Raw genomic sequence first — 27,686 nt, 5'->3', positions numbered from 1 at the left:
TCATCCAACTCAGTATCCTGTACCTGCCTTCTCTCCATACCCCCTGATCCCTTTAGCCACAAGGGCCACATCTAATTCCCTCTTAAATATAGCCAATGAACTGGCCTCAACTACATTCTGTGGCAGAGAATTCCACAGATTCACCACTCTCTGTGTGAAAAATGATTAAAATCATATCATTTCTACAATGTTGAAAAAAAAATGTAAATTCAAGGTCATACGTGTATGTCATGTAACCATGGAGATCACACACCCAATGATTGTCATAATTAGTCATATTTTATTTGCTCTCTCTCATACACTGGTTCATTTCAAATGTGTTGCAGAGGCTGAAAGTAACCAACAAAAAAGGCAGAACGTGCCAAAGAAACAGAAAGTGATGGTAAAAATATTCCTACATCCTACTTCTCTATTCATTCACACATTTAAAAACAGTTTTGAGTTCCACAAAATGGGCACTAAAACACAAATCAAATCATAACTATTACAGCTTAAAAAGTGTCACGTTGAACACAGTATTTATCAATAGAATAGTGCATTTAAACGGCAAGTTAAATTCTAATTCGATACGCATGCTCTATCCCTGCATTTGGCAGGAAAGGGCATATCTTAACCACAGCGCACATCACTGTCCCTGGTTGTCCAATAACTGATGGAAAAACACTAATAAACATTGGTTGCCTTCATCCAACCGTTCTTCAAACCTTTCTACCCAAGGAGTGGTTCAACTCAAGCTGGTTGTCTTTGCTGAAGTTTAGTGACAAACTCCAAAAGATTCTACATCCCAACTGTTATTAGGACCTCCTATGAAGTAATGATTAGTTGAAGTCTGCCGTTTTATGTTAAATTAATTTCCATTTATTTTTTAAAAAAATGTAAAATCCATCAATTATCTTTAACTAAACTCTGGTTATAATAGACATAGGGAGTGGAGGACAACTGTGGACCTCATCTGCAGGATTTAAGGGGCCAGAATAATTGGAACATGAAATGGAGAAATAATTCAGTCCCAATTCAAATCGTTGTCTTTTTAGAGGTTAGATACAAATTGCTGGAGTAACTCAGCGGGACAGGCAGCATCTCTGGAGAGATGGAATGGGAGACATTTCGGGTCGAGACCCTACTTCAGTCTGAACCCGAAACGTGACCCGTTGTCTTTTTAGACTTCTCTGCTGTAACTTTTCATATCAACATTTTGAATGGAAAATGCATGTTGTCATCTGTTACACTCCAACAGTAACAGGAAGTGGTACAGCAACCTGTATTGGAGTATGACAGCTTACCAAGGTAATTTCCAACGTAAATATTAATGCAGCGAGCTGCAATGGAAATAATTTAAACAGGAAGTGCAGACGGAAATAAATTGATTGATATCTTTTAAATGGTGGCAAAATTAGCCTCACTGAAAATATTTAATAAAGACCACTGAGCAACTGCCTTACATTTACTCAAATGGATTAGTGTAGATGTTAATATAACAGGAATCCTCTATCTCATATTTATATCTCATTTCTTCCAAGTAATTCAATTTCAAAATACTTCAAAAGTACTAACTTCATATCACTAGAAATAAAGATCTTCATATTTCATTTCAATGCAATACATAATACCTTGCATCCAACAGACCTTCTGCTGGAGAAACTGTACAACCTATTTAAGAACCAAGGGCAAATTGTGTTGGTAGTAAAAAGATTTCTACATGCTTGTTAGTGTATAAAAGCATAACCTTGTTCACATTCAACATTCTTCATTTCATAAAAGTAGACTTGCTATATGTAAAGTTTGCTAAAAGCAGCTCACATTTTCACGAGTTTGTAAAATGTGGAAAACTAGGGGTGCGACTCACAATAAATCATTTTCCGTAATTGCATGTTGTGCTGGACATCAGTTCAACATGAAGTCGACATTCATGGAAGGTGAAGGTACCAAACACAAGCTTGCAAAAGTAGTTTAAATGTTGGAAATTCACATGTACTTAATATAAAAACAGAAAATGCTGGAAATACTCAGTAGTTCAAGCTGCATCTATGGCTAAAGAAACAGTGTTAACGTTTCAGGTCAAAGACACATTGTCAGAACTCTTATTTTATTATGCTTCATATACTTTTTTTTTAAGGTATTTTGCAGACCATTGGCTCAGGCTTGAAGATACTTAAACTTGTAATGAAGTGTAACGTACAAAATGCTGGAGTAACCCAGTGGATCCGGTAGCATCTGTGGAGGGAATGAATAAGCAACGTTTCAGATCGGGACCGTTCTTCAGACTCTGAGCCGAAACGTCGTCCGTCTATTCCCTCCAGAGATGCTGCTTTGCTCGTTGAGTTCCTCCAGCACTTTGTGATATACTCAAGCTTCCAGCATCTGCAATTCCTTGTGTCTCCTTGTAATCTGCAACCAGGTTTACACTATTAAATACACATTAACTAAAAGAAATTGCAAAGAGAGTGTTCCACATGTCCTATTACGTACGTAGCTGTTTTGGTCATCGGCAAAGTGGAATGTGCTTGAAGCTAAAAATCAAATTATTTATACCATGGAAAAGATGGAATGCATTTACTGACCCATGGGAATTGCTGCCTGTGACCTGTCAAACTGCGGGAGGAGTACCCAAGTGGGCACTGAGAACGTTCAAGTCTTTTCATTGGGGCCAGCAGGAGCCCCCATCCCTATCAGCAGCTGAAGGACCGTAGTACTCACTCACCGCCTGCTCATCTAAGGCAGAGCCAGCAGTCCCCACCGTGACCTTTAACCAACTTCCACCTCAGCACCCACAACCCTAAAGTAGTAGCAATTCATCCTTAAACCCTGAGGGACAGCCTCAGATAACACACGGAAAAGCAAGCAGTTAATATTTTTTAAACTCGAGTTTTTGATAAGAATTCAGGATCGCAGTTTCAGTGTTAAAAGCTGGATCGGAGAAAGTTTCCGGGTTTCCCCGGGACGACCACAATTAAGGCCCCTTGGATGTTCTTTGGAGAAAGTGAATCGATTCCCAGGAGGGTCGGTTTCCTTTCTTTTCCTTGGTGCGGGCCTTCCTTCAGACATGAAACCATTTCGGTCCTCTCCCTTCACAGTCAGGCCGGCTTTCCTGGTGAGAAGGTCAGGTCCCTCCCTCCTCCAGCAGATGGATCGAGGTGTGCAAACGTCTCGTGCCATTTCTCAGGTGTCATGTCACTGCCCCATAACATGGCCAGAATTTGGCACAGGGTCCCAAGCTTGAGACTGGGGACGCGAGGGAGTTCCACTCCACTTATGTCAACAAAGGAGGCGCCATAATCTCCAGAAGCCCACATGGTTCACATCAGCCAAAATCATCTCTAGTGATTATTAGTTTTCACGCTCTTCAACAGAAAAGGTCTATCACAGGAAAATAAAGGGAGTGGAACCTCCGATGCAAATAATTTCCCACCCAGAAACACTGCATCGCTGATTGTTGAATCATTATTAAAAGACACCAGTAACATTGGTGTTTTAAATCCGTGATGGCTGGCCGCGCGGGGGGAAAAAAAAAAAAAAAAAAAAAAAAAAGAGGAGAGTTTAATTTATCCAAGACTATTCTGGCTAGCTTTACTGGACTGCTGTGCTAATTGGCTGTGCTTCTGATGAGCTCTTTCTGAATCCTGTGTAACCAAGTAAGTCCTTGCCGCTGGCTGGTTCATAGCTTTTGTGGATGGCTGTGTCGAGTCTCTTTGGTTTGCCAGTGAGCTGGGAGCGTTGTCAGGGAGCACACTTTGGTTGGACGCATCAAGACACTTCTCTGCATTACTCATTCCTTCCTTGCATCCGCTGTCCATCGATGCGCTGCCAAGGGGGCTCTGCACCACTGGGATCTCTTCGATAGACTCCAAGCTTTGCCGGTGAGATCCCTGGAAGTTCTTCTGGTCATTCTGCACCTTTCCTTCGGAGCTTTCCAGCGGTTCAGGAATGGAGCTCACTGTTGAGAACAATAACAAAAGGATCCAGTAAAGTACAAGTAGACATAGAAACATAGAAAATAGGTGCAGGAGTAGGCCATTCGGCCCTTCGAGCCTGCACCGCCATTCAATATGATCATGGCTGATCATCCAACTCAGTATCCTGTACCAGCCTTCTCTCCATACCCCCGATCCCTTTAGCCACAAGGGCCACATTTAACTCCCTCTTAAATATAGCCAATAAACTGGCCTCAACTACCTTCTGTGGCAGGGAATTCACTCTCTAGGTGAAAAATGATGTTCTCATCTCGGTCCTAAACGATTTTCCCCTTATCCTTAAACTGTGACCCCTTGTTCTGGACTTCCCCAACATCGGGAACAATCTTCCTGCATCCAGCCTGTCCAACCCCTTAAGAATTGTGTAAGTTTCTATAAGATCCCCCCTCAATCTTCTAAATTCTATCGAGTACAAGCCGAATCTATCCAGTCTTTCTTCATATGAAAGTCCTGACATCCCAGGAATCAGTCTGGTAAACCGTCTCTGTACTCCCTCTATGGCAAGAATGGCTTTCCTCAGATTTGGAGACCAAAACTGTACGCAATACTCCAAGTTGTGGTCTCACCAAGGCCCTGTACAACTGCAGTAGAACCTCCCTGCTCCTATACTCAAATCCTTTTGCTATGAATGCTAACATACCATTCACTTTCTTCACTGCCTGCTGCACCTGCATGCCTACTTTCAATGACTGGCGTACCATGACACCCAGGTCTCATTGCATCTCCCCTTTTCCTAATCGGCCACCATTCATATTTTGTGAAGAAAGGTTTAAGGACAGTGTGAAAGTGACATTGGCTAAAGTAACCATGCTCCTGATGTGTTGGTGCTGCTCACTGATAACTACTTTTGCCCCTCGTGAAAAGGTTGGTCATGATCAAAGAGTTTTATGCACCCGGATGAAAACTGTGCTCTTTGTGTGCTTCCTTCCTTCTGCCTGTTACTTACAAATGCAAAAATGGAACAGTGTGCAACCCTGCATTAAAATTCATCAACACATTCAGAGATGCCACTTTGAGAACAAAGCACTGAATATTGCACAAAAGGCCGGAGTAACTCAGTGGCTCAGACGGCATCTCGAGAAAAGGATGTTTCAGGTCGAGACACTTCTTCAGACTGAGAGTCGGGGGAAAGAACCGACTCTCTGTCTGAAGAAGGGTCTCGACCCAAATCGTCACCTATTCCTTTTCTCCAGAGATCCTGTCTGACTCCGCTAAGTTACTCTAATTTGTTGTGTCCATCTTCGGTTTAAAACACCATCTGCAGTTCCTTCCTACACACTGAATATTGCAAATAGATGAGAACTCGGTTATTTGCATGGTTTGATGTATCTTTTAAATGCAAAACAGAACAGCATTCAATTGTGCATTTAAATTCACCAACACAATCAGAAATGCTATCCAGCGAATAAGTGATTAAATACTGTAATCTCGGGGAAGAGATAAACAGCTCTATAACAATGACAATGGAATAGATTTTCCTCACAAGTGCACAGAGGATCAGAGAGGCAGGTGTTTGAATCCAATATCCCCTTATCACAAGAGGCATCTCCATAACCAGACCATTCCCTATTAGCCCTTGTATTAAAACATTGCAAAGAAATGCAAGTGTCTCCCATAATAAATAACAAAACTAAAACAAAATGAGTCGAATGTAAAATAAAGGGTGTACAATAAACGTAGAAACATAGAAATTAGGTGCAGGAGTAGGCCATTCGGCCCTTCGAGCCTGCACCGCCATTTAATATGATCATGGCTGATCATCCAACTCAGTATCCTGTACCTGCCTTCTCTCCATACCCCCTGATCCCTTTAGCCACAAGGGCCACATCTAACCCCCTTTTAAATATAGCCAATGAACTGGCCTCAACTACCTTCTGTGGCAGAGAATTCCAGAGATTCACCACTCTCTGTGTGAAAAATGTTTTCCTCAGTAGAAGAGAAAGCTGCATAGAAACAGTCCCTTCTACCCATTGAATCCATGCTGACCATTACTCACACTAAAACATAGAAACATAGAAATTAGGTGCAGGAGTAGGCCATTCGGCCCTTCGAGCCTGCACCGCCATTCAATATGATCATGGCTGATCATCCAACTCAGTATCCCGCACCTGCCTTCTCTCCATACCCTCTGATCCCCTTAGCCACAAGGGCCACATCTAACTCCCTCTTAAATATAGCCAATGAACTGGCCTCGACTACCCTCTGTGGCAGAGAGTTCCAGAGATTCACCACTCTCTGTGTGAACAAAGTTCTCCTCATCTCAGTTTTAACGGATTTCCCCCTTATCCTTAAGCTGTGACCCCTTGTCCTGTGACCCCTTGTCACTAGTTCTATGTTGTCCCATTTTCCCCATTCACTCCCTACACACTTGGGGCCATTTACAGAAGTCAATTAATATATAAATCCGCACGTCTTTGGGACGTCTTCAGAGCAGACGGAGAACATGAAGGCGGTCGATGATGGCGCCAATTTGCAGACGAGGAAGGACACGTGAAGTGAGGACGTCGCTGCCGAGGGAAGGAACAAAGGGAGGTACCGGCGTGGAGGGACCGCTGTGAGGGGGGGGGGAAGAGCAACGGTGACCCGGTGTGGGGGATGTCAATGATAAATTGCAAAGCTTCAAGAGGGATAGAGATAGGGATAGAGTGCTTAAAAAATGCTTAAAGTCCTCTTGAAGTGTTATAATAATTCTGTGCTTTAATGGTTGAATCTGAGCATGTGTAACTCATACTCACTGCAGCCTACTTTAGTCACATTCCATTCTCTGTTGTCAAAGGACAAATGGCAATCGTAAAACAAAATAAGGTTGAGAGGGTAAAGGGCCTGCCGCACTTTCACCACCTAATTCACGACCCCTGCTGCGTTTGCCCTCGACTCGTACTCGCAGCATGGTGGTCACGAGGTCGTAGGAGGTCATAGGTAGGTCGTAGCGGGCCGTGATGCTAGTCGTAGGTACTCGTGGCATCAAAGTAGGTCGGGGCGTTTTTTTCTAGCCTGATGAAAAATGTCCACGAGTAAAAAAGGTGGTGAAAGTGTGACAGGCCCTTAGCAGGACGTTTGCTTATCTGTAATGGTGTGGAATTGGGCTGTCTTTACTCTGCTCTGTCTTTCGAAGGTGCATGATGGATATTTGTTATGAATATTTGGAAGAAGGAAAACTTCGAAAGTGCCGCTGCAATAAACCAAACATCAAAGGAAAATTCTGTATATTGATCCCAGTGATCACTGTATTTGGTGCTTTGAATAAAGTCTTGATTGTCTTACCCAATTTTGTGTTATGTTTTAATGTTTTCTTTAACAGGGGACGGCTGTGATGGAGGGGAGGGGTGAGGAAGAACAAAGGGGGAACTGGCATGGCGGGAGGCGAGAGGAATTTGTAACATTGTAAGGGCCCTTTATGAGCAACTATTTGCCTGCAAAGAATTTTACTGTGACTTGTCATATGTGACTATAAGGTATTCAATTCAATTCCACCTGAGGTCAGGATTGAACCTGGCTCTGGTGCCGTGAGAGGCAGCAGCTCTACCAGTTGTACCACAGTGCTGCCTTACAAATGACTACATTCTATACATTCTCTAATGAAAGTTTTCAAATTTATGAGGAGGTTCAAAATCAGGAGAAACAATTTTTACTTGCAAGAGGGTGATATACCAGAGGAGGCAGATTTCAATGTTAGTGTTAATGAGGTTATTTTAACAAAACAGCTTGTGTATTTAATATGGCGATCTGTATAGCATTCCCTGATAAAGTTGGGGAAATAGGGAGCGCCGTCCTGTATGGGTATGTCTGCCCAGCCTGCAACTGTCCGTTTTTCACCTCTTTTTTCCATGTTTAGTGAGTTGAGTGTTTTGTTTTTTGGAGCTCGAGTCTTCTTTATGTGGGGGGTGGGGGGGAAACTGCTTTTCAGGGTCCCTACCTGGTCGGAGAGGCGGCTTTTCTCCGAGCAGCACCTTTGACCCGTCCTGAGGGGACCGGCCAGAACCTCGGCTTCGGCGGCGGCACAGCGCTGGAGCGCTATCGCGGAGCGGAACGATGCCTTGCCCCGGTCGCTGCGCTTGGAACTCCGGAATGCTGGGACCGCCGATAAAAACGTCGCGGAGCTGTGGGTCTGTGGAGCGGGCGGTGGCGCTGAACTTTTAACATCGGGAGCCTGGGATCTCTCGCCGAGATCACCAGTGGTGGAGCTCCATCCAGCGCAGCCTGTCGGCTTCGGAAGCGGCCGTTCCAGGTGTCCCAGATCGCTGTGAGGGTTCTCCCGACGCCGGAGCACCATCACCCGGCGAGAACGGCCTGAAACATCGGGCCTCTGCAAAGGCGACTGCGGAGGCCTCAATAGGCCCGACTATGGGTGGCCATGGGGATGGGGCTTGCACATTGTGCTTTCCCTCATAATGGGAACCATTGTGGGGGGATGTTTTTATGTTTAAATTTCTTTATTATTGTTATGTTGTATTCTTGTATATGTGCTGCAATGGCAAACCGCATCTCACTACACCAATTGGTGTTTGTGACTAATAACCTTAGAACCTTTGAACCTTTGGAATGAGATTTACTCACAACCTTCAAAGGAGAACTAGATAAATAATTAGTGGGTAAAAAATGTGCAGAAATAGAAAGAACACTTCACAATATGATTATGGACACAAAATGCTGGAGTAACTCAGCAGATCAAACCGCATCTCTGGAGCAAATGACATTTTGGGTCGAGACCCTTATGTCTATCTTCGGAATAAACCAACATCTGTAGTTCTGTCCTACACAGTATGATTATAACTACTCCGACAATGGAATATTTTTGGGACTGTTTAAAGAAAATAGCATTGCAGTATAAGTCTTGCAGTGACAGACTGGGGTGGGAGATTGCAACCTTCACGTGGTCCGCCCTGTTTCGACTAATGCAATCAACTAGACGTGCACAAACGGAAGATCAAATAGAACAAGTTGTCCTACAACTTTAAGCTGTGCATGCCACACAAAAGAAGAAGTGACAGACTTTCTAAAAAATGTATTTCTTACCAGCGGATGTCCTCTCTGAAGCGAACTTGGTCTCATCGAGGTGAAAAGCCCCTTTCGAACCATTTTTGATCTTCGTATTCAATGACTGGAAACAGACGCACGAGAAATGATTGAATGGAGTGGATTGTAAACATCTGTTCTATATACATCTAATAGTTGAGACAATACTTGACAACTCTTGCTCCAAGAAAGACTTGCATAAATCTACTGCCTTTCATCTCATCCAGGAGTCCCAAATGTTTTTTAAAATGTTGTATGGAGCCACTAATTTATACATACTGCTGTAAACAACCATGATAATGGCTAGATTTGGGGTTTTTTAGGCAAGGTGAGGGTTACATATTGGCCAGGACAATGCTGCCAAGTTCCCTCTTCATCCTGATGGAATGAAGAACACTTTTTCACTCAATTGGATTTAAATTTGTGATTTTCTATGCAATATGCAATGGTGAGTCAATAGTTGTTCAAAATGATAGATATATTTTGAGGAGGCCAATCAAAATGTTTTACTTAGAATGCTGCGTTATCACCCTCCCCAGACTAACAATGATCTATACTACATTTTTCTTTGAACTTTGCCCCCTTTGATCTCTCATTTTCACAGCTTACCTTTCTATATTTCTCGTTTCCCTGTCAGTCTGAAGAAGGGTCTTGACCCGAAATGTCAACCATTCCCTCTACCCAGAGATGCTGCCTGTCCTGCTGAGTTACTCCAGCATTTTAGAACCATAGAAATTAGGTGCAGGAGTAGGCCATTCGGCCCTTCGAGCCTGCACCGCCATTCAATATGATCATGGCTGATCATCCAACTTAGTATCCCATCCCTGCCTTTTCCCCATCCCCCCTGATCCCTTTAGCCATAAGCGCCACATATAACTCCCTCCCTACCAAGGTCTAAGCGGAAGCTCAGAGGGGATAGAGCCTTTTCTGTTGCTGCCCTGGCACTCTGGAACACCTTGCCGCTGCAGATCAGACAGGCCCCTTCACTGTCCATCTTTAAATCCTCCCTAAAAACTCACTTTTATTCACTGGCTTTCGACACTGGCTGAGACATTGTTCCTGTTTTAGTGCTTTTAATGTCTTTTAATTTTTACTGTTTTTATAGTCCTGTCGTCTTAATGGTTTTAGTAGTTTGTAATAACTTTTTGTTGACTTCCCATGTACAGCACTTTGTGGTAACTGATGTTGTCTAAAAGCGCTTTATAAATAAAGTTATTATTATTATTATTATTATTATTAAATATAGCCAATGAACTGGCCTCAACTATCTTCTGTGGCAGAGAACTCCACAGTTTCACCGCTCTCTTCTTCGGTGTCTATCTTCGGTGTAAACTTCCCAACACAGATGCTGCCTGACCCGCTGAGTTCCTCCAGCGATATATATGTTCCTTCACCCAGAATTTCTATTTTGTTTCATATTCCAGCATCTGCATTTTCATTTATTTTCTGCCAGATCTTTCCTGTCCATTTTTGATCGCAGATGGTACTTTGACATAGCCTCTCATTCTGAAGAGCCTTCTGTAGAGACCTTCTTCTGTGGAATCTTGTCCATCAGGTTGCAGCTGAAGATAAAACTGTTCAATAAACTTCTTACATAGAAACATAGAAAATAGGTGCAGGAGTAGGCCATTCGGCCCTTCGAGCCTGCACCGCCATTCAATATAATCATGGCTGATCATCCAACTCAGTATCCGGTACCTGCCTTCTCTCCATACCCCCTGATCCCTTTAGCCACAAGGGCCACATCTAACTCCCTCTTAAATATAGCCAATGAACTGGCCTCAACTATCTTCTGTGGCAGAGAATTCCACAGATTCACCACTCTCTGTGTGAAAAATGTTTTTCTCATCTCGGTCCAAAAAAATTTCCCCTTTATCCTTAAACTGTGACCCCTTGTTCTGGACTTCCCCAACATCGGGAACAATCTTCCTGCATCTAGCCTGTCCATCCACCTAGAACAGACTGCTATTTGTGGATTACAGCTCTGCATTCAACACCAACGTACCCAATAGACTGGTCTACAAGCTGTCCAACCTAGGCTTCGAACACAACATCTGCCTCCGGGTTAAGGACTGCCTTACGGACCGTCCGCAGTCAGTGAGGATGGGACCCCACTACTCCCCCACTCTGACACTCAGCACAGGAGCTCCACAAGGCTGTGTGCTGTGCCCCCTCCTCTACTCCCTCGATACCTATGACTGCATATCGACCCACAGCACAAACACCATCATAACATTTGCAGATGACACGACAGTGGCGGGGCCGATCACTGAGCCTTGTAACATTGTCAGCGCTGGAATCGTGGCGACTCTTGTGATGGGGGTCTGCTGAGCGATTTTTACCAGCTCATGTGCAAAACAAAGCATCTCACTGTACGTAGGTACATGTGACAATAAAGTATCATTGAATCTAAACCTTACCTGACCACTATGAGAGGAGCTTATAGTTGTGGAAACACTGGACGCCTCGAGACAGATTCCATTGGGCAATCTGCTGCCAACCGGACCTTGATCTTGGTATTTTAAACCACTGGAGGAATAAGAAAGGACATTATCACAAAACTGCACAAAACCACAGGAGTTCATTCCATTTTAAAAAAATCATATCCCAAGTTTCATCATACGTTGACTTTTCCCAATAACCAATGAATTTTAATCTAGTCATTACACCCAATGGATTTATTTGTGGAATTCTCTACTCGTTAAAAACACTCATTGGTATCCAGTGCACAAGTAGAATTAATGTATAAAGAAAAATACACAGCTGTAGAAGAGGCAACACAGTAGACATTAGATTCCCTGCTGGTTTCACATAGACGGTTCCATATTTTCAAGTTATCTGGCAATATAACCATCCTACCACAAGTCGAGAGCAGTCCTGAACTACTACCTAACTCATTGGCGACCCTGGGACTATCTTTGATCGGACTTTATCTTGCACTAAACCTTATTCTCTTATCATGTATCTATAAACTGTAAATGGTTCGATTGTTATCATGTCTTTCCGCTGATTGCATGACATGCAACAAAAGCTTTTCACTGTATCTCAGTATACATGGCAATAAACTAAACTGAACTGAAAAATAACGTTAAAATTCTACAGAGGGTTATTTCTCCCCCTTACACCTTTCCACCCAAGATGAAGACTGTGATGGAAGACAAAGTTATTCTGGCACCTCTCTTACACAAGGAAACTTAAGTGTTGCTTATTTCCATGTTCTCCTTCATGAGATAACACATGCTGGGTTTTTCAATGAAAACCCAAATTGGAGTTAAAATAATCTGCTTATTGGTTTAAAAAAAAAGGATTTTCTGGACTTGCTCTCATAGAAATTAGGTGCAGGAGTAGGCCATTCGGCCCTTCGAGCCTGCACCGCCATTCAATATGATCATGGCTGATCATCCAACTCAGTATCCCGTACCTGCCTTCTCTCCATACCCTCTGATCCCCTTAGCCACAAGGGCCACATCTAACTCCCTCTTAAATATAGCCAATGAACTGGCCTCGACTACCCTCTGCGGCAGGGAGTTCCAGAGATTCACCACTCTCTGTGTGAAAAAAGTTCTTCTCATCTCGGTTTTAAAGGACTTCCCCCTTATCCTTAAGCTGTGACTCTTTTTCCTGGACTTCCCCAACATCGGGAGCAATCTTCCTGCATCTAGCCTGTCCAACCCCTTAAGAATTTTGTAAGTTTCTATAAGATCCCCTCTCAATCTCCTAAATTCTAGAGAGTATAAACCAAGTCTATCCAGTCTTTCTTCATAAGACAGTCCTGACATCCCAGGAATCAGTCTGGTCTCACTACCTCTAGAGTCAACATCCCTTCCTGCTATCTTACATTAGGGGGCACTAATGTACAAGACAATTAACTTTCCCAATGACTTTTGGGGAAATCAAAAGCAAAGATTGATATCAGAAGTAAAGATGCTGTACCCACTGTGTTGGAAGGAACTGGTTGAAACCGAAGATAGACACAAAAAACTGGAGTAACTCAGCGGGTCAGAATAGTGGACGTTTCGCATCTGCAAAAGGGTCTCGACTTGAAATGTCACCTATTCCTTTCCTCCAAAGATGCTGTTTGAGCCGCTGCGTTACTACAGCTTTTTGTGGCTAGTATCCACTGTCATACTTGTTCACTTCCAAATTCTCTCTTTTTTTTTTTTTTTTAAATATTTAATATAATCTTTAAACATCTGCCTAAGAATACTTCCTATTCATCCTTCACCATTTTGCCTTTATAGATATGTATATAGCGCCGCAGAATTGTGCACCTATCCCCCCCCTCCCCCTTTTGTTTTGTTTTCTTTTTCTTTTTTTTTGTACTAAATTATATGTATGCACTGAGTACGAGCTGCTTTTAATCTCATTGTACATGTATAGTGACAATAAATGGCATATCTAATATCTATCTGAAGTAAATGGTCGGCATTTGCAAAAACGTTTTGCAAAAAAACTTCAAGTCCATGATTCCCACTTTGCTAGCTTATTTCCCACAGAAGTAACAAGTTGCAGTAATGATTCAGAGGAATGGAAGAACAGACCTATCTCTCCTGCACCCTTCCAAAAGGCCAGGTATACAGTAATACCGTCATAAACCAGAGACTGATAGCTCAGCATTACTCTTTTAATACATCTGCATAAACAGAAATAAAAACTGGATATTGACGGGTCACAGAAAATCATTGAGTTTTTATAAACTAATCACGGGTTGAATTATGAAGATAGGAATAAGGAACTCACAAGACAAAATTTGGGTGAAAATGTGTAGGTATTTTACTGCACGTTTAAAACATAGAAACTTAGAAAATAGGTGCAGGAGTAGGCCATTCAGCCCTTCGAGCCTGCACCGCCATTCAATATGATCATGGCTGATCATCCAACTCAGTATCCTGTACTTGCCTTCTCTCCACAGCCCATGGTCCCTTTAGCCACAAGGGCCACATCTAACTCCCTCTTAAATATAGTCAATGAACTGGCCTCGACTGCATTCTGTGGCAGAGAATTCCACAGATTCACCACTCTCTGTGTGAAAAATGTTTTTCTCATCTCGGCCCTAAAAGACTTCCCCCTTATCCTTAAACTGTGACCCCTTGTTCTGGACTTCCCCAACATCGGGAACAATCTTCCTGCATCTAGCCTGTTCAACCCCTTAAGAATTTTGTAAGTTTCTGTCTATCCTTGGCTTGAACATGCAAGTATAAAACTTTGGAAAACTTAATGCGGGCATCATTTCATCAATAAACATTTGACAGCTTCAAATGCATGCTCCATGATATACAGGTTCAGATTCAGATCAGGTTGGGGGAGTTCCCATGTAATCCCTGCTCCATGGTCGGATAGTCGGCGACTAAACCGTCTCCCCCACCTGGTTTGCCAGGTGAGGAGGGGGCTGTGGACCCCCAGCAGGACCAAAAACAAGACCTGTCAAAGGGCGGATGAGCTTCTAGCGAGCCAATGGCCATCCACACTTCAGTAGAAGTTGCGATCACTGTCGTACATAGCATTGTAAGGAATGATGATAAAGCACACACACCAAAATCCTATACTTCCAGTGGCGGAAGTCCGCAGGAACTGGAGGACAGAGATGTGTGGTGTATCTGTCACTGTTCCAGTTGGAAACCAGCACCACTGTGTCGCTAATGTTTTCAACGATGATGAATGAATGATGTACAGTGTATCATCTACATGATAGGTAGCACAATCTCACCATGCCAGACAACTATGAGATACCTTCAACTACAAAGTATTTGGTGCAAGTAGAGCAAGCACCAGGTACAGATTTTTACCTTTTAACTCCTGACTGGACAACATTTTGCTTAATCCTTCAAATATAACAGAATATGTTTTTCACATATTTGAGTACCTTACCTCAATCTGGAGGATGTGGTGACCTCTATTTCAGGTTGAGACTTGGCCTCAGGTAGACCCTGGAATGACAATAATAGCAATAAGAAATAAATAGCCTTTGCAGAGAGAATGAATTCCCAATTATGGCTACCGAGTCCACGATAGCCAGGCAGGAATGGATGAAAAATAATCTACAATTCCAGCCTCCTCAGCATAATTTGAATCCAGATGACTTCCTTCCTCCCTATCTAGTTTAGAGATAGAACACGGGACAAGGCCCTTCAGCCCACCGCGCTCATGCCAACCTCCGATCACCCGTTCACACGACTTCTCATAAGGAATAGGAGTAGAATTGGGCCATTCGGCCCATCAAGTCCACTCTGCCATGCAATCATGGCTGATCTATCTCTCCCTCCTAACCCCATTCTCCTGCCTTCTCCCCATAACCCCTACTAATCAAGAATATATCTATCTCTGCCTTAAAAATAACCACTGACTTGGCCTCCACAGCCTTCTGTGGCAAAGACTTCCACAGATTCACCACCCTGTGACTAAAGGCATTTCTCCTCATCTACTTCCTAAAAGTACGTCCTTTAATTCTGAGGCTATGACCTCCAGTCCCAGACTCTCCCACTGGTGGAAACACCCTCTCCACAACCACTTTATCCAAGCCTTTCATTATTCTGTTTTTTCTCAATGAGGCCCCCCCCCTTCATTCTTCTAAACTCACAGCAAGTACAGGCCCAGTGCTGACAAACACTCATCATAGGTTAACCTACTCATTCCTGGGATCATTGTTGTAAACCTCCTCTGGACCTTCTCCTGAGCGAGCATATCCTTCCTCAGATATGGTGCCCAAAATGCTCACAATATTCCAAATGCAGCCTTAATGCTAGTTCCATATAATCCCACTTTCTCTTTCATGTTTACAAATTTTAAGAAGCAGAAGTTTGTAACACGTAGAGTGATGAGTGATGAATGGGATAATGCCGTAAGACCATATGAATGGGACCATGTAATCTTACAAATCAGGGGCGATTTTACAGAGGGTAATTGACCTACAAACCCACAAGTCTTTGGGATGTGGAGAAAACCAGACACCGGGAAAACATGCAAACTCCAGACTGACAGCACCCAAAGTCAGAGTCTAATTCAGGTTTCTGATACTGAGGCAGCAACTCCACAAATTCATCTTGAACACGGGTCCCTGCCTCACTGTGTCTTCATGCCTTCTAAAAATGCAGTATAATGTGGATAAATGTGAGGTTATCCATTTTGGTGGCAAAAACAGGAAAGCAGACTATTATCTAAATGGTGGCCGATTGGGAAAGGGGGAGATGCAGCGAGACCTGGGTGTCATGGTACACCAGTCATTGAAGGTAGGCATGCAGGTGCAGCAGGCAGTAAAGAAAGCGAATGGTATGTTAGCTTTCATTGCAAAAGGATTTTGAGTATAGGAGCAGAGAGGTTCTACTGCAGTTGTACAGGGTCTTGGTGAGACCACACCTGGAGTATTGCGTACAGTTTTGGTCTCCAAATCTGAGGAAGGACATTATTGCCATAGAGGGAGTGCAGAGACGGTTCACCAGACTGATTCCTGGGATGTCAGGACTGTCTTATGAAGAAAGACTGGATAGACTTGGTTTATACTCTCTAGAATTTAGAAGATTGAGAGGGGATCTTATAGAAACTTACAAAATTCTTAAGGGGTTGGACAGGCTAGATGCAGGAAGATTGTTCCCGATGTTAGGGAAGTCCAGGACAAGGGGTCACAGCTTAAGGATAAAGGGGAAATCCTTTAAAACCGAGATGAGAAGAACTTTTTTCACGCAGAGAGTGGTGAATCTCTGGAACTCTCTGCCACAGAGGGTAGTTGAGGCCACTTCATTGGCTATATTTAAGAGGGAGTTAGATGTGGCCCTTGTGGCTAAGGGGATCAGGGGGTATGGAGAGAAGGCAGGTACGGGATACTGAGTTGGATGATCAGCCATGATCATATTGAATGGCGGTGCAGGCTCGAAGGGCCGAATGGCCTACTCCTGCACCTAATTTCTATGTTTCTATGTTTCTACCCGATAACTCAATTATCTATATCCATGTCTTTTCTAACTTCCCATGTCTCCTTTGTTGCCTTAGCACCCGCAACTGAAGTACCTTGGGCTGTTTACTATGAATTATATTACATGGGTATTTGACCAAATGACATGTTGCAAAGATTCAACAATAAAACCCAGCACAGGATCTTCTTGTCACCAGGAACAACATAGCTGCTGAAACACGGCAACAGCGTTTCACCTGTGGGTCAGCTTTAATGGGTTTGAAGCCGCTGAGCCATTGAATATATGGAATGTATTCAAGGTGGATATACTGATAAATGAATAGAACGGGTGTCAATAAGAATGGAAAACTGGAATCAAGGCCACCATTGAATCAACGATGATTTCATTGCATGGCCATGCAGTCTGGAGAGGCCAATTGGTCCACAATTGCTCAGTATTTTTTTCTCCTGCAAGATTGATCAAGGTTTCAAGGTCAGATCAAAAAAGGCTTTCATTAGTCAGAGTATTGAGTATAGAAGTAGGGAGGTCACGTTGCAGTTATACTGCACCATCGAGAGCATCCTTACCAACTGCATCACAGTATGGTATGGCAACTGCTCTGTCTCCGACCGGAAGGCATTGCAGAGGGTGGTGAAAATTGCCCAAAGCATCACCGGTTCCTCGCTCCCCCCCATTGAGTCTGTCCAAAGCAAGCGCTGTCTGCGGAGGGCGCTCAGCATCGCCAAGGACTGCTCTCACCCCAACCATGGACTGTTTACCCTCCTACCATCAGGGAGGAGCTACAGGTCTCTCCGTTGCCGAACCAGCAGGTCGAGGAACAGCTTCTTCCCGGCAGCTGTCACTCTACTCAACAATGTACCTCGGTGACTGCCAATCACCACCCCCCCCCCCCGGACACTTATTATTATTTATTCAAATCATTTGCTATGTCGCTCTTCCAGGGAGATGCTAAATGCATTTTGTTGTCTCTGTACTGTACACTGACAATGACAATTAAAATTGAATCTGAATCTGAATCTGAATCTGGTGAGGCCACATTTAGTGTATTGGGTTCAGGTTTGGGTACCATGTTATAGGATAGATGTGGTCAAGCTGGAGAGGGTACAGAGAAGATTTACAAGGATGTTGCCAGCACTCGAGGGCCTGAGCTAGAGGTAGAGGTTGAGGAGGCTCGGACTATTACTTGGAGAACAGGAGGATGAAGGGTGATCGTATAGAGATGTACACAATAGTGAGAGGGATAGATCGGGTAAACGCGCAGAGGCTCTTGCCCAGAGTATAGGTATGTTACAAAACCTACCTGAATCGTGGCTGAGCATCTGCTCCACCCCTTGTGTGTGATTTTGGCGCTGTTTGGAGGGGGCGGGTTTAAAACGCGATTTTTACTAGGCTGTTCCAATCGCAGATCTTCAGCCTAGTAAATCATTAACGGAGAATCGCTGCAAGACCCGGTCGCAAAAGCTATTATTAGTTTTATAGGCCTCGAATAATAGATATAATAGTTTTAAAAGCTCTCGTTCACTCCGCAACCTCTTGCAGCCCCAGGGTTTTATAAAGCAAACTATTAAAGGTATGTACCTTATTTTTACATTAAATGGGGCATATATATAACCCTATATATCAAGTTATCTATAGCGAGTAGTTCATTTTGGGCTTTTTATATCCCGCAGTATTTTTCTCGGCATTTGAGGGCACTAATCCAGCGCGATGTCAACGTTCTAAACCAGCGCGTTCCACATGAACCCACTAGAAAGCCGATTTAAATGGGCATTTATTTACAGCAATTGAACACTAAATTCCTTCCATTTGGCCTATAAATTAATGTAAATTAGATATAAAAATCATGTTATATTGTGAATTATTTGTGAATAATCTTTGGACACTTAGGCTACTTAAAAATGTTAATCTTTCCTTAAGAAATGGGCTTTTGACTATCCAAGATCACAGCTTTTTTGTAATGTCCATTGAAAATCAATAGGGAACAAGATGCTAATTTCCGAGTATGAAAATGGCCATAACTTTTTTAATACTTGAGATATGAAAGTGAATTTGGTGTCAAATTAAACTTATTGTTATGCTTTATCTGATGGGATAAATTGCAGACTTGATTTTTAAAATCTCAAAATTTTGTAACATTGCTACAGAGTAGGGGAATCGAGAACCAGAGGACATAGATTTAAGGTGAGGGGGAAAAGATTTAATAGGAACCTGAGGGGTAAGTTATTTTTGACATGAAGGGTGGTTGGTGTTGAGGCAGGTGCTATCGCAACGTTTAAGAAATATTTAGGCAAGTACATGAATAGAATAGGTTTAGAGGGATACGGGCCAAACACAGGCAGGTGGGACAAGTATGGATGTGACATGTTGGTCAGTGTGAGCAAATTGGGCCGATGGGCCTGTTACAACGATCAATGCCTATGACTCTAAGATTCTTGATTCTTACGGTCCCATGAATCAGCAGTTCACCACTCTACGAGGTGACCTCGTAGGACGTACCTACGAGGTACGTACACTCACCTACGAGGACGTACACTCCATTGAGTATAAATGGGGATCCTGTGGATAGGGTGAACTGTTTTAAATATCTGGGAGTCCACATCTCTGAGGATATGACATGGTCATCACACGCCTCAGCACTGGTGAGTAAGGCAAGGCAGCGCCTTTACCACCTCAGGCAATTGAGGAAATTCAGAGTGTCTCCGAGGATCCTCCAGTGCTTCTACGCAGCGGCGGTGGAAAGCATCTTGTCCGGGAACATTACCATCTGGTTCGGGAATTGCTCTGCCAAGGACAAGAAGGCTCTGCAGAGAGTAGTGCGTTCGGCCGAACGCACTATGGGAACTTCACTCACCCCCCTGCAGGAACTATACAACAGGAGGTGCAACTCCAGAGCAAACAAAATCATGAGAGACCTCTTCCACCCCTGCAACAGACTGTTCCAGCCGCTACGGTCAGGCAAACGCCTCCGTTGCCATGCAGTGAGAACGGAGAGGTTGAGAAGGAGTTTCTTCCCAGAGGCAATTCGGACTGTAAACGCCTTTCTCACCAGGGACTAACTGTACAGAACGTTTTTCCTTCTATTATTTATTATGTAAAATAATATGTGTGTTATGATTGTTTTTATAATTTGTTTGGTTGTTTTGTTGTTCCGCGAGCATTGCCACTTTCATTTCACTGCACATCTCGTATGGGTATGTGACAAATAAACTTGACTTGACTTGACTTGACTTGACTCTACTTGCTAGAAACATCTGCTTCATGAACTGTGTAATAAACTCATAGGATGATTACAACATAGGCAAAGGTCTTTTGGTCCATCACGTCTGTGCTGGCTCTCAACAGGAACACCACTCTAATTCCATCCATCAGCCCATTTTCTGTCGTCTTGAACATTGTATTTCAACATATATTTATCTAACTCCTTCTTGAAGGCCACACTAGAACCTGCCATCAATCCTGCAGGCTGTGCACTTCGAGCCGCACTTATAGAGCTCTTAATTTTCTTTCTTTGGCTTTACGCCTGTGATCTCAAGTCCCCCATCTCTTCACCAAAGAGAATGGTTGTCCACTGAATCAGGACTCTTGAACATTCCATATACTTCCATCATATCTCCTTCCTCACTAAATATAAGCTCAGCAACTCGAAACAATCCCTGTGGCTGTTGAGTGTCATCCTTGGGATAGTCCCTCTCAACCTTTTCTGAACCATCCCTAATGCCTTGGTTTCTTTCCTGTAGTTAGGTGAACTAAATGGAACACTGTGCTCCAGTTGAGGTTGGCAAAGTATTGTGGATCAAAGTAAGCTGATCATGGACTTTAGGAGGGCACATCATCCGAGGACGTACACTCCATTGAGTATAAATGGGGATCCTGTGGATAGGGTGAACTGTTTTAAATATCTGGGAGTCCACATCTCTGAGGATATGACATGGTCATCACACGCCTCAGCACTGGTGAGTAAGGCAAGGCAGCGCCTTTACCACCTCAGGCAATTGAGGAAATTCAGAGTGTCTCCGAGGATCCTCCAGTGCTTCTACGCAGCGGCGGTGGAAAGCATCTTGTCTGGGAACATTACCATCTGGTTCGGGAATTGCTCTGCCAAGGACAAGAAGGCTCTGCAGAGAGTAGTGCGTTCGGCCGAACGCACTATGGGAACTTCACTCACCCCCCTGCAGGAACTATACAACAGGAGGTGCAACTCCAGAGCAAACAAAATCATGAGAGACCTCTTCCACCCCTGCAACGGACTGTTCCAGCCGCTACGGTCAGGCAAACGCCTCCGTTGCCATGCAGTGAGAACGGAGAGGTTGAGAAGGAGTTTCTTCCCAGAGGCAATTCGGACTGTAAACGCCTTTCTCACCAGGGGCTAACTGTACAGAACGTTTTTCCTTCTATTATTTATTATGTAAAATAATATGTGTGTTATGATTGCGTTTATAATTTGTTTGGTTGTTTTGTTGTTCCGCGAGCATTGCCACTTTCATTTCACTGCACATCTCGTATGTGTATGTGACAAATAAACTTGACTTGACTTGACTTGACTTGTATTAGGTACTTCAGAAGCCTGTTCTGAGCTATCACTATTTCAAGGACGTTTCCTTAATTATGGCCTGATAATGGCGAAAAAACGAATACTTAAATTTTGGAAACATACATCAGTCCCTACTGTTAAGATGTGGATTACAAACATGTCCAACACACTACATATTGAAAATATTAGACTTGTCTTGGCAGAAAAAACAGATCATTTTTCCAAGACATGGATACCCTTTACCGATTTTTTACAAGGATAGTGTGGCACAAAATCTTTGGATTTAAATCCAACTACAGGTTGGGTGAGGTGGGTGGGGAGGGACGAGAGGCAGGTAGGTATATCACCACTTTTATCTTTCTTTTTTATTTAGTTCTTTTTTTTTTTTTTAATAATATTTTTATTAGAGGCAGGTACATCTATCTATCTATCTATCTATCTATCTATCTATCTATCTATCTATCTATCTATCTATCTATCTATCTATCTATCTATCTATCTATCTATCTATCTATCTATCTATCTTATATCTATAAAACTCTGGGGCCATCTGACCGACTGCCGTCCGGCGCCCTTCCTGCCTTTCAATTCGTGCCCGATACTCGCAGATGTCCAATCGGAATGGCCGATGCTCGCTGATGTCCAATCGGAATGGATCCATTTGCATGTACGGCTGCCGGCTGCATTTCTTCCTTTGATTCATTGCCACACCCAATCCAGACGCTCAATCTCCGAGATCTTTTCCATTTCAGTAGAGATTTCGCTTTTCTTTCTAAGTATCCGCTCCTCATTACATTTCGTCGTGTTGAAGTACACGTTTTTAATCAAATCCTCCCCCCCCCTTCCCCACATATTTCAGAAATAAACTGGCTACTCCATTTACATGTCACCTTCCACCACACTTCGAAACAAAGTTGCAAGACAGGAACACTCTGAACTTTTCACTGCTGCAGCAGGCAGGGAAGGTGCCATTGGATTTTTTTTTAAATCCACTGCTGAGGGAGGCAGGGCAGTGCTGGAATCTTACTTTTGAGAACGGCTTCAGTTCCATTGGAGGAGACGGATGCATGGTGGAATATTGGGTTGGGGATCACACCATTGGGGGAGCAGACCCAACGGGTCTTCACTTGGTCTAGTATCATATTAAAAACATTTCATGTATATCGGTCCTACACTACTAATATTATCGATTGATATTCTCTGCTTCTGGTATTTTTTTTAATATATAGATAGAAAATAAGAAAGAGAAAAAAAAGAGGAAATAGCATGATAAAGAAGAAAAGAATAATTTACTAAAAATACAACATTGGAGATAAGTTTGTAAATTATAAAGTATAACATCTCATCTAATCCTTAATTCGAGTTTCAGTCAGGTTCCCGTGCCGAGCCAGTCTGCCCCTTCAAATAGTCAATAAATGGAGACCATATTCTGATAAAAAAAGTTCTTGTTTGTCCATTAAGACAAGTTTGATTTTTCCCATTCCTCTCATCTTTCTATCTTTTACCCACTCTTTGGCTACACTAGGTAGTCTACGGGTCCTATCTTTGCACATCTCACTTTTTCTCTTTCTTCTTCTTTCTCTTTTCTATTCTTCTAATTCTAAGCTAAAAAGTCATAATCGAAGCTGTACATTAACTGTATCATTTTATATGCCGTTTGTTCTACTCTTGTACATTTGCTTCTAATAAATAAAAAATAAAAAATAAAATATTGTATTACTGTTCAACATGTCCCCGCCTTTGTACCCCATGGGTCTTATGAAAAAGCACAACATTGCACATGCTGTTGTTACTGCATTCTCAACCTGCTCTGCCACTTTCAAAGTTCTTGTTTGTCTGAAGGGTCTGAAGAAGGGTTTCGGCCCGAAACGTCGCCTATTTCCTTCGCTCCATAGATGCTGCTGCACCCGCTGAGTTTCTCCAGCAATTTTGTGTACCTGCCACTTTCAAATATGTGTCCTCTCATACCCACAGGTCCCTCTGCTTTTTGCAGTTCCTATTATAGAACAGTGTCCGTTATTCAATGTTCTTCCTGCAAAAGGGCAGAATCTCACACTTCTCTGCATTAAATGTATCTGCCTTCCTTGTACCCAGTCTATGCATATTCCACTGCAATCTATCACTGTCTTCTTCACAGTCTTGCCATGTTTTGTATTCGATCTGTGAAAGGGGCCCAACTCAAAACGCCACCTATCCGTGTTCTCCAGGTATAGACACATTATGATGGAGTTACTCTGCGGGTCGGGCAGTATAAGATCATAAGGAATAGGAGTAGAATTAGGCCATTCGGCCCATCAAGTCTACTCCGCCATTCAATCATGGCTGATCTATCTCTCCTACCTAACCTCATTCTCCTGCGCCCCCCCCCCCCCCCCCCATAACCTCTGACACCTGTATGTGGAAGGACACCAGATCACCCGGAGAAAACCCACGTGGTCACAGGGAGAATGTGCAAACTCCACACACAGACAAGGCCCATGGTCAGGATTGAACCTGGGTCTCTGGCGCGGTGAGGCAGAACCTCTACCGCTGTGAAAGTGTGCCGCTCCGTCTGCAGTTCCTGGACTGATTGCTTCCAACAGTTGCCGTTCTAAGCCTCAATCTTTCTCACCAACCAGATGGAAACCTTGGGAACTTCAGCCTGGTACAAAATCCCAGTGCACGATGCTAATACACATGAATGTTCCAGACTGTAAATCTGAAGGCGATGTAGCAGCTACTAAAATGCTTTACCCCGCATACTTTGGCAAACAGGCAGTGATGATGTCAGGCTGTTCAAAGACATTTTACAGTCAATTAGGTTCCTCTAAAGCCGTCACTGTTGAAAAGCAACAAATAAATGATTGTCTCTTCATGGCCTTTGATTGCTGGAATAAATGTTGGCCAGGGTTACAAGAGAACCCATGTAGGAAGGAATTGCAGATGCTGGTTCACACCGAAGAGAGACACATCTCTGGAGAAAATGGGCAGGTGACATTTTGGCCTGGCCCGATGAGTTACTTTAGCACTTTGTGTTGGTTTTTGTTTGTAAACCAGCATCTGCAGTTCCTTGTTTCTGCATTCTTCCATACTCGTTAAGTTTTATATCTTAAATCCCACTCGTTGTCTACTTATTGCCTGAAACGCTGCATCCGATTCTCCCTCGCGCCCCCATCACAACCTCTTTGATTCTTTTTGGCATTAACCTCCAGTGGCCAATTAATCGACCTAGGTTGTGGGAGGAAACTGGAACCCCCACTGGAAACCCACAGCAGTCCTGTGAGAGAAATTGCAAAGTCCACAAAGACTTGAAACAAACCGGGATCCCTGCAGCCGAGAGGCAGCAGCATTAATTGCAATGCCAGTATGAATGTCAAGAGATTCAAGGGATATCGGTTAGTGTAGTAACATGGAGCTGAGGGAATAGATCAGCTGTGATCTTATCAAACGGAAGAGGAGGCACGAGGGATTGATTGATCTTATCCTTATTTTTATTTCTTACACTTCCATGTTTCCATGGTTCCGTATAGAAACATCTAAAATTATAAAAGGAGTGGACAAGCTAGATGCAGAAAAATGGTCCCAATGTTGGGCGAGTCCAGAACCAGGGGCCACACAGTCTTAGAATAAAGGGGAGGTCATTTAAGACTGAGGTGAGAAAAAACTTTTTCACCCAGAGAGTTGTGAATTTATGGAATTCCCTGCCCCAGAGGGCAGTGGAGGCTAAATCACTGGATGGATTTAAGAGAGAGTTAGATAGAGCTATAGGGGCTAGTGGAATCAAGGGATATGGGGAGAAGGCAGGCGCAGGTTATTGATAGGGGACGATCAGCCATGATCACAATGAATGGTGGTGCTGGCTTGAAGGGCCGAATGGCCTCCCCCTGCACTTATTTTCTATGTTTCTATCTTATCAACTCTCACTACAAAATATTAGGGCAGATAATAGAAAATTATGCAAAATATGTTATTTTCATGGAAGCGAGGCAAAAAAGTTCCAGGAAAGAATTACAATACAATACAATACAATACAATACCTTTATTTGTCATTTGAACCTCACATGAGGTTCAAACGAAATGTAGTTTCTGCAGCCACACAATAAAAGAACCAAAACACACACCAACACTATTCACATAAACATCCATCACAGTGGCTCTCCTCCTCACTGTGATGGAAGGCAAGTTCTTGTCTCTCCCCTGCATTCCATTTCCCTCCCGAATTCGAGGTCAAAGCCCCCGGCGGGCGCTAGTCCGCGGCAAATTAAGGCATTAAATCATTAGGGGTGAAAGTGCAGACATTTGAAACCAGGGTCAGTAGTAGTTGTACACAAGGGATTAGCTGTGTGCTGAAGGATGTCGGCCAAACACAGGGAGATGGAACTAATGTAGATAGGGGGTGTTGGCCGACAAGGGCAAGGAAGAAAGATGATGGGTGGTGGGATCGGAAGAAGGTACAGAGAATGAGGAGGATGGAGCTGATGAGAATTTAAAAGCTGGATGAGAATTTTAAAAATCAATTATCCAGATCTAGACTTCAACTCTTCTGGCTAAATCTAAACTTCCTATTACAAACCATTGCATTTTAAACCTTAGAGAGAAGGTATATTCTGCAAAATCTCCACAATGCAGGGGGAACTTTGGTCACGTTTCTTCTGTTCCCTGACTTGGTGTCAGCACTCTTCTCAGCAACAGGATCCTCGACTTCCTGACCAACAGACCCCAATCAGTGAGGATAGGGGACAAATCCTCCTCTACGATAATCCACAACATGGGCTGCGGAACCGGGAGGGGGGGGGGGGGGGGGCTGCAGCCCCTCCATTTCTTTGGCGAGACATGCTTCATAACCCGAAATTATCTGGCCTGCAGGCGGATTTTTCTCTTCTTCTGAGGACCTCCGACATCCAGAATCTCAGAACAAGCGCACTTTTGAGCACGGCAAAACCACGACTAGCCTTGGCAGACACCGACTTCCCCCCCCAAACCCCTCCCTCCCCTCCGCTCCGCGCGGTTCACAGTCGAGATATGGGTCAATGTTAGCATTCATAGCAAAAGGATTTGAGTACAGGAGCAGGGAGGTTCTACTGCAGTTGTACAGGGTCTTGGTGAGACCACACCTGGAGTATTGCGTACAGTTTTGGTCTCCTAATCTGAGGAAGGACATTCTTGCCATAGAGGGAGTACAGAGAAGGTTCACCAGACTGATTTCTGGGATGTCAGGACATTCATATGAAGAAAGACTGGATAGACTCGGCTTCTATTCGCTAGAATTTAGAAGATTGAGGGGGGATCTTATAGAAACTTACAAAATTCTTAAGGGGTTGGACAGGCTAGATGCAGGAGGATTGTTCCCCCGATGTTGGGGAAGTCCAGAACAATGGGTCACAGTTTAAGTATAAAGGGGAAATCCTTTAGGACAGAGAGTGGTGAATCTCTGGAACTCTCTGCCACAGAAGGTAGTTGAGCCCAGTTCATTGGCTATATTTAAGAGGGAATTAGATGTGGCCCTTGTGGCTAAAGGTATCAGGGGGTACGGAGAGAAGGCAGGTACAGGCTACTGAGTTGGATGATCAGCCATGATATTGAATGGCGGTGCAGGCTCGAAGGGTCGAAGGGCCGAACTCCTGCACCTATTTTCTATGTTTCTATGAACGAAGCGCTGTGATTAGCCGCCGAGCAGAAGGGAGGGAGAGAGTAAATAATGGAGGGGAGAGGGAGAGGGAGAGGGAGAGGGAGAGGGAGAGATAGGGGGGAAATCGGGAGTGGGAGAGGAGGGAGGGGGAGGGGGAGAGGGAGAAGGGGAGGGGAGAGGGGGGAGGAGAGGGAGGGGAGGGAGAGGGGAGAGAGGGAGAGGGGAGGGAGAGGGAGAGGGAGGGAGATGAGGGGGGGAGAGGAGGGGGGAGGGAGGGGGAGAGGGAGAGAGGGGAGAGGGAGAGGGAGAGGGAGAGGGGGAGGGGAGAGGGGGAGAGGGAGGGAGGGGGAGGAGAGGGAGAGGGGAGAGGGGGGGGAGAGCGAGGGGAGAGGGAGAGGGGGGGGGGAGAGGGAGAGAGAGGGGAGGAGGGGGGGGGAGGGGAGGGGAGAGGGGGAGGGGGAGAGTGGAAGAGAGGGAGGAGAGGAGAGGGAGGGAGGGAGGGAGAGGGGGAGGGAGGGAGAGGGGGAGAGGAGAGGGGGAGAGAGAGAGGGGGAGGGGGAGGGGGAGAGGGAGGAGAGAGAGAGGGAGAGGGAGGGAGAGAGAGGGGGATAAAGAGAGAGGGAGTGAGGAGAAAGAGAAGGAGGGAGAGAGAG

General features: G+C 44.1%; 1 protein-coding gene across 8 annotated transcripts in view; it reads right to left on the bottom strand.

Annotated features, from left to right (window-relative positions):
* Positions 1–257: 257 nt before the first annotated feature.
* zdhhc11 (zinc finger DHHC-type containing 11) overlaps positions 258–27,686 on the bottom strand; it is a 216,467-nt gene continuing 189,038 nt past the window's right edge. For all 8 annotated transcript variants that reach the window (XM_055651430.1, XM_055651440.1, XM_055651466.1 and 5 more), the window contains 4 exons: positions 14,856–14,914; positions 11,408–11,516; positions 8,988–9,072; positions 258–3,934 (listed from right to left, as the gene is read on the bottom strand). In XM_055651430.1, coding sequence (XP_055507405.1) covers positions 3,543–3,934; positions 8,988–9,072; positions 11,408–11,516; positions 14,856–14,914 — 645 coding nt within the window. In that variant the 3' untranslated portion in view covers positions 258–3,542. The remainder of the gene's footprint in view (positions 3,935–8,987; positions 9,073–11,407; positions 11,517–14,855; positions 14,915–27,686) is intronic.

The sequence above is a fragment of the Leucoraja erinacea genome, chromosome 2 (genome assembly GCF_028641065.1).
Source record: "Leucoraja erinacea ecotype New England chromosome 2, Leri_hhj_1, whole genome shotgun sequence".
NCBI classification, from domain to species: domain Eukaryota; kingdom Metazoa; phylum Chordata; class Chondrichthyes; order Rajiformes; family Rajidae; genus Leucoraja; species Leucoraja erinaceus.
This window is presented reverse-complemented; position numbering and strand designations above follow the sequence as displayed.